The following is a 7500-nucleotide window of genomic DNA, read 5'->3' as shown; positions in this document are numbered from 1 at the left end:
TCAAACTAAAGTCATTTTTCTATATATATATATATATATATATATATATATATATATATATATATATATATATATATATATATATATTTTTTTGTTGTTGTTTTTAATGATGATGATAATAATAAATTGATAATAATAAATTATCAATAAAATATATATTTTTATTTTAATGATGACAATAAATGAGCAATAAAATATATTTTTATTTATTTTAATGATGATGATAATAAATTATCAATAAAATATATTTTTTCTTTTTATTTCAATGACGACGATAATAATAATAATAATTTTTATTGATGATGATGATTATTGTTGTTGTTAATATTATGTTTATTATATTTTTTAGTACTATGAATATTGTAATATGATTTTTACACGCAGAGTAAAAATGTATGGACAAGGCTTGGTCTTATTTTTATCATGTTTAAATGAAAAGTCATATAAATAATGCTGTGTTATTGGTTAATATAATTTCCATCATGGCCCACACAGTCTTTGTTACGAGAAACTCTGAGATAATTAATACATCTAGCCGACGCATTATAAATGACTTTTTCAGAGCAGCGTGTTCTGATGAGTCTTGTGCAGGAAGACCAGAGACATTTAATTAGGAAAAAAGAGGACCGCTTCAATTTCATGTTGCCTTAAAGTCATATTTAGATCAAAACTAGGACCAAAGTGTGAACAGCTGCTTAACATCCAGTGAGATGCTGATATGTGCTATAACATATCTGTGATGGTACCCGAATGAAACGGGAGCAACTGTCTAGTTTGTATTAATTTTATGGTATTATATAGTAATAGGACAATGTATTTATCTGGATATCATCCAAGAAATGTGCTCTGTGTTAGTTGTTCCTGTTTAAATGACTCTGCTGTATTTCTGGAGGACGACAGCCCTGCCGTTGATCTGAGGATAACCAGACCTGATGGACAGATATACACACTCAGTGAAGACCTCATCCAAAAATGGCTCAATCACGGCCATGGGAGACTGTCACCGGAAATCACCAAGTACTGCCTTTTACGTTCATTATTAAATGAAGTGTTGATGAAACTCAGAATTCAGATCAACTTAAAACGGTCCATCTTGCCGATGATGTGTTTCGTGTCTTTTGTAGTGAGATCGATCTTGTGTTCTCTTCAGCAAGTTGTCTCAACGGAAGCTTTCTGTCTGGAAGGTAAATAAGCCGTTGTGCGTTTCATGTGATATCTATCACACTGCATAAAGCCGATGAACGGCTAATAATCTTTTTTTTTTTTCTAATGAGTGTTTTGTTCTGCAGTAATCCAGATCACTACAGCACTAACAGTAAGTGCTCAGGCGTAGACATTAACACGGCTCGCCTGCTCTACCACAGACTCATCCGGCCAGATTACCCACAAATCGCACAAATCGTGAGTCGCTTGTTCGTTTTTGGTCGTTTTCTCTCGTTCGGAAGACGCACGGCGACTTTAAAGGAGCGGTTTCCCGCACATTAATATTTGCTGAAAAGGCACTCTCCGTCAGGCCGTCCAAGATTAGGATGAGTTTGTTCCTTCGTCGGGTTTGGAGAAATGCGGCATTGCATCACAAATTAATCCTCTGCAGTGAATGGGTGCCGTCACAACGAGAGTCCGAACAAAAATCCACACCACTCCAGTTCATCGGTTAACGTTTTGTGAAGTAAGAAGCTGCACGTTCTTAAGAAACAAATCCATCGTTAAGGCTTTTAAACTTATTTTTGAATCCAAAGTCAAGTCCATCTACCCACATATTTTTTTTTAGAGCTGTTTCTCTATTCCGGAAATCTGTTCCCATTTCTCTCCTGATTCAGATCAGATTACTTTGTCACTGAAGAAAGCATTATTAAAATGAATAACAATTAATGAAGGACTCGCATTTTCGCTGCCAGAAGCAGTGGTGTGATGCTTTTGTTTGAAACTAGACATTAACTGATGGACTGGAGTGGTGTGGATTATTGTGACGTTTTTATCAGCTGACGGCACCCATTCACCGCAGAGCAAGTGGCGCAGCGGCATTTCTCCAAATCTGATGAAGAAACGAACTCCTCTTCATCTCGGATGACTGAAGGGGTGAGTAAATATTTAGCAAACGTTCGTTCCTGTGGTAACCGATGCATGGTTAATCCTAATGCAGGTAGCTGCTAGTTTGGAGAAGAACCTCCTCCCCAGACTGAGCAGCTCTCCTCCAGACATTGAGGCTCTGAGACTGTACCTCACGCTGCCCGAGTGTCCGCTCCTCAGCAACCCCAACAACTACACCACCCTCACCATTCCCTTCGCCAAGGCCGCCGTGAGCCTGAAGGACGCCCCCATCAGAGTGCTCGGTACGTCCCATCTTCTACGAGAGGAGATCCGTTTGTTGAAACAGTATTTCAGTTGGCCAAAAATGGCTATTTCGACAACCGTCTCTGCATTTAATAACAAATTGTTCACTCTCTTCCTTATACATCCATGTCAATGTATTCTTCTACCTTTATACTGTACAGTGCTTTGATGCAGCATGTGTTGTTAAAAGCGCTATAGAAATAAAAATGAGTGATTGATTGATTGTATCATGCACAGAAAGGTTAAATATATAATGTAAATCATTTTTAGACCGTTCTTTATTCATAGACTTCTTATTATTCTGCCTAGGACAACTTCCAGACCAATCTAGGTCTGTTTTGTTGCAAACAATTGCAATGCTCAGTGCACTATTATTGAACAATAGACAACTTTAACTCTAACTTTAACTTCTGCACATTGTAAGGTATTTCCAAGAGGATTTCATTACTCTCTACGCTTACATTTTTTTGCATCGTGACACTTTCTTGCCGAATAAGCACATTCGCTCCTTTTTAACTCTCATGCAAATAATGCGTGCGTATGAAACTGCCCAAACTCCAAGCTTTTACGGCTGACTTTTTCATTGTTGTTTTTGCGTTTAAGGAAACTGGTGGTCAAAGTTGGAGCCAGCGGTCTTCCAGAGGCTGGTGGAGCTGTACAAGGAGGTGGTGGTGTATCTTCTTCGCATGCAGAAACTGGGAATCCCCCTTTCTGAGCAGAGGATCTTCACCTGCTTCCTGCACACCTCGCTCAAGTTTTTGGAGATCCTGCACTCGGTGAGCGGCACGGTTTGTAAGCGTAGACATTGGCAGCGCCCCAATTCACATAACATCCGTCCTAAATGCTAAAATTAGTATCGGCGCGTCCCAAATCATAGTGCATTAAAAGAATGATGTCATCATTTATACGGAGTACTCCGGTGATGTACTTTACGTTCACCAGAAACATTACATTGCATACATTTTTCAATTGTAACGCATCCCATCTTCTCGAATAGGAAACTCAGTTAGCAGATGCTTTCATCCAAAGGACCGTTGATAGTTATAATGCCCAATTGCATGTGTATTATGCACCTAGATTAAGAAGCAGGTGAAATGCAGAATAGTATTTGCTAATCCTTCTGATTTGCGCGTTGCAGGTTAATGAGCGTGCCGGCCAGATCATCCAGTATGACAAGTTTTATATTCATGAGCTGGATGAGCTCATCGACGTCAGGAATGATTACGTCACCTGGTTTCAGCAGCAGATGTTCTCTGTGGTGAGTTTTCCGCATTGTTAGGTAATCATTACTCACTTGTGAATTTTATAGGGGTTTTTACGCTAAACGTAAAATTACCGTATTTTGCATTGCTGTTATTTTGGATGATCTTTCAGTGAATTACCGTATTTTTCAGAACAGAAGTTGCACCCGATTAGACCTTTTAGCACTGTTGAGAGAAAGTAACGCAGATAAAAACAGACCAAGATAATTCACATTTTATTAAATTCAGTAATAACATGAAAAATGTCAGTAAATAAAATAAAACATTTGCAAACACTATAAACGTATGTTTTATATATGCTTTCAATTTTACCGTATTCTGAAAAAATAATGGCAAAAAGTACAAAATGTGAAGAAACTATTTCTATTCATTATAAACATGTTGCACAAAACGTAATTGTGTTATACAAATTATAATATTATACATTACACACTGCGCAGATTCACAATGTTCACAGTGTAGTATTTGGTTGATAAACTATTATACGTGCAAGGCTTTGTAATTTAATATGTTTAGTTATCTGCATTTTGGTTAGATGAGTCATCTGAAGCACGTTTCTTAAACGTAATGCTGCATCCTCACGTTCTCCTCGGTCTCTCCATGTCTGTTTTGTGCAGGTCATGGACTCTCAGGTGACCATGTGCAAATACCCGTTTGTTTTTGACGCTCAGGCAAAGACGGCGCTGCTTCAGACCGATGCTGTGATCCAGATGCAGGTGAGAGCGATCCTCCTCTCCTGATGGTTTGTCAGGTGTTACCGCAGTGGGCTCACGGCGCTGTTTGTGATCAGATGGCGGTGGATCAGGCTCAGAGACAGAACTTGCACTCTCTGTTCCTGTCCGGCGGAGGAGTGGAGTCTGTGAACCCCTGCCTCATCCTCATCGCACGGCGAGAAAATGTGGTCGGAGACTCCATGGAGGTGCTGAGGAAGTCCAAAAACGTTGATTACAAGAAGCCTCTTAAGGTAAAGCGCTTATTGTCCAGCTGTTCCTCTTCGACGCTTGAGCGGTTTTTAATCGTGTTGTTGTTGTTCTGCAGGTCATCTTCGTCGGAGAGGAGGCCGCAGACGCTGGCGGTGTGAGGAAAGAGTTCTTCCTGCTCATCATGAAAGAACTCCTGGATCCTAAATATGGGATGTTCAGATATTACGAGGAGTCCAGACTCATCTGGTTTGCTCACAAGGTGCAGTATATATATATATATATATATATATATATATATATATATATAATAAAAAAAAAAAAAAAAACTTAAATGCCCAAACGTCAAGAAAAAAAAAAGCCGGAAAGTTTTGTGTGTTTCTGCTGTTCCTCTTTTTTTCATGTCCATGTTTAAATCACAACAAAATTATGGCCAGTTTATTGAAACTTCCCCAGTTTAACAATTTATTGTACATTTTTTATATATATATATATATATATATATATATATATATATATATATATATATGTGTGTGTGTGTATACCTTACTTGGTGTATCAGATACGGTGTTACTGTAGTGTAAGCTGAGAATGTGTTGATCTCACATGTCAGATATGCTTTACTGCAGACGTTTGAAGACATAGATCTGTTTCATCTGATCGGTGTGGTTTGTGGATTGGCCATCTATAACCTCACTATAGTGGAGCTGAACTTCCCATTAGCCCTGTACAAGAAACTCCTGAAGAGAACTCCCACTCTAGAGGACCTAAAGGAGCTCATGCCTGATGTAGGAAGGTGGGTTTGTTTCACTCTATTTTCTAATATTTCCAGAGCATAAAAGACTCATTTTATGACACATATCAAATGTACCTCGACCATTTATGATGTTTGATTAATGGAAGCTGGACATATAATTGTACCAAGGTGTGTGTGCATCAAATGTAATACGGTTATGAGTTGAGGTAGTAATTTTGTATTTGTTTAAATGCGATGCTCATCGCTGGTTTTCTCTTTCTGTGGCTCTTCAGGAGTCTTCAGCAGCTGCTGGATTATACGGAGGATGATCTGGAAGACGCTTTCTGCCTGAACTTCACAGTAAGAACAAGCGGTTTGTACGTAATGCCTGTCTTTAAAATGCGTGGTTCGTTAAAAACAAAGTGCATGCATGCGTTTTTATTTTGCCAGATCACCGAGGAAATTTTTGGCACCACTGAGGTACTGGAACTGGTTCCCAACGGGACAGACATCAGCGTCAACAAGTCCAACCGGTATTAAACGCACGACACTGACTTCAGCTCATATCTAAACTTCAGCATTTGTGATCTGATTCGTATGACTACATGGTTTAACCCGTTCATGGCATCCAGGCAGGAGTTTGTCAATGCCTACGTCGATTATATATTCAACACCTCCGTGGCTCCTCAGTTCAGCGCTTTCCACGCGGGCTTTCACAAAGTGTGCGGAGGGAAGGTTCTCGAGCTTTTCCAGCCCAGCGAGCTGCAGGCCATGGTCATAGGAAACACCAATTACGACTGGAAGGAGTTGGAGAAGGTGAAGATGAAGTCAAAGCGAGTGTTTTGACTGCCGTGGCTTGACGTTGTGACCGTATTTATTTGTTGATTCTCAGAGCACAGAGTATAAGGGCGAGTACTGGGCCGATCACCCCACCATCAAGATATTCTGGGAAGTGTTTCACGAGCTGCCTTTGGAGAAGAAGAAACAGTTCCTGTGTGAGTGAACCGTCCTTTCCAGTGTTCTTGCAGTACATTGTTTTCCTGTCCTCTTTCAGACTAGTGCAGAGAAAACATGAATTTATGGGATTATTTTATATATTTGCATCCAGCGCGTTTCATCCTTACCCGTAACACACTTTAGTTTTGCTCCTATCTGTATCTGAAGGTTTTTACAGACCGATTTGTTCATTTATCATTCGTCTGGTTTTGTTGCACTCTTTTTGATTAAAGTACATGTCTTTAGTGCAATCTCCAAATGTTTTTTACTTCTCTTCCGTAACACTTTTACACGCCAAACGGTTTCGTTCATATCTATATTGTGAAACGCTCACAGAGAGATAAATCCACATCTGTTTGTCTGTAGATTTTGATTACAAAACGTCTTAAAAGGCTGTTTTCTCAAAATGAGTAACGTGTTACGCTAAACACAACATTTGTTCATATATAATTCACGTGATTTATTAAAAAATAAATTCCTAAATAGTGAAATGTATGCTTTTATTTAAAAAAATAAGTTTATTTTATAATATGCATGTATGTATGTATGTGTGTGTGTGTATATATATATATATATATATATATATATATATATATATATATATATATATATATATATATATATATATATATATATATATATAGATATATATATATATAGATATATATATATAGATATATATATAGATATATAGATATATAGATATATAGATCTATCTATATCTATCTATCTATCTATACACACACACACACACATACATATATATATATATATATATATATGTGTGTGTGTGTGTAGATAGATAGATAGATAGATAGATAGATAGATCTATCTATGTATGCGCGTGTGTGTGTGTGTGTATATATATATATAGATAGATAGATAGATATAATATGCATTTTATATTTTATTTACTTGTTACAATAAGAAATATATATTGTTTGTGTTTTTATATATAAACAAAATTAAAAATACACCGAACACACACACACACACATTATGCAAACAAAAACATTTGGATGATGAAGCATGATTCATTGTTTGACAGAGCTGTATTTTCATCTGTTTACAGTACTTTCTAATGCATGAAGCGATAAAAAAAAACAAATTACAAAAATAAGAGACCCAAAGCTCTGTGTAAAAACGTAGTTCTGTTATGTCAACAAAATCAAACCATTTTAAATGTGGCTTTTCTAGAAACGTCTGCAAGTTAATGAGACGCTTACTCTCATAACGTCTGTAAGAAAGTGTT

General features: G+C 37.5%; 1 protein-coding gene across 4 annotated transcripts in view; it reads left to right on the top strand.

Moving 5' to 3' along the window:
- herc4 (HECT and RLD domain containing E3 ubiquitin protein ligase 4) overlaps positions 1 to 7500 on the top strand; it is a 20362-nt gene that overhangs the window by 11031 nt on the left and 1831 nt on the right. For 3 of the 4 annotated variants that reach the window (XM_043255380.1, XM_043255377.1, XM_043255376.1), the window contains exons 10-23: positions 893 to 1017; positions 1125 to 1184; positions 1275 to 1401; positions 2144 to 2333; positions 2938 to 3110; positions 3473 to 3592; positions 4214 to 4312; positions 4387 to 4560; positions 4635 to 4778; positions 5146 to 5312; positions 5546 to 5612; positions 5703 to 5785; positions 5885 to 6068; positions 6145 to 6247. In XM_043255380.1, coding sequence (XP_043111315.1) covers positions 893 to 1017; positions 1125 to 1184; positions 1275 to 1401; positions 2144 to 2333; positions 2938 to 3110; positions 3473 to 3592; positions 4214 to 4312; positions 4387 to 4560; positions 4635 to 4778; positions 5146 to 5312; positions 5546 to 5612; positions 5703 to 5785; positions 5885 to 6068; positions 6145 to 6247 — 1816 coding nt within the window. The remainder of the gene's footprint in view (positions 1 to 892; positions 1018 to 1124; positions 1185 to 1274; positions 1402 to 2143; positions 2334 to 2937; positions 3111 to 3472; positions 3593 to 4213; positions 4313 to 4386; positions 4561 to 4634; positions 4779 to 5145; positions 5313 to 5545; positions 5613 to 5702; positions 5786 to 5884; positions 6069 to 6144; positions 6248 to 7500) is intronic. The other variant, XM_043255378.1, reaches the window with a different exon arrangement.

The sequence above is a fragment of the Puntigrus tetrazona genome, chromosome 13 (genome assembly GCF_018831695.1).
Source record: "Puntigrus tetrazona isolate hp1 chromosome 13, ASM1883169v1, whole genome shotgun sequence".
Classification (NCBI taxonomy): Eukaryota; Metazoa; Chordata; class Actinopteri; order Cypriniformes; family Cyprinidae; genus Puntigrus; species Puntigrus tetrazona.
The sequence above is the reverse complement of the archived record's forward strand: the minus strand, read 5'-3'. Positions and strand labels throughout refer to the sequence as shown.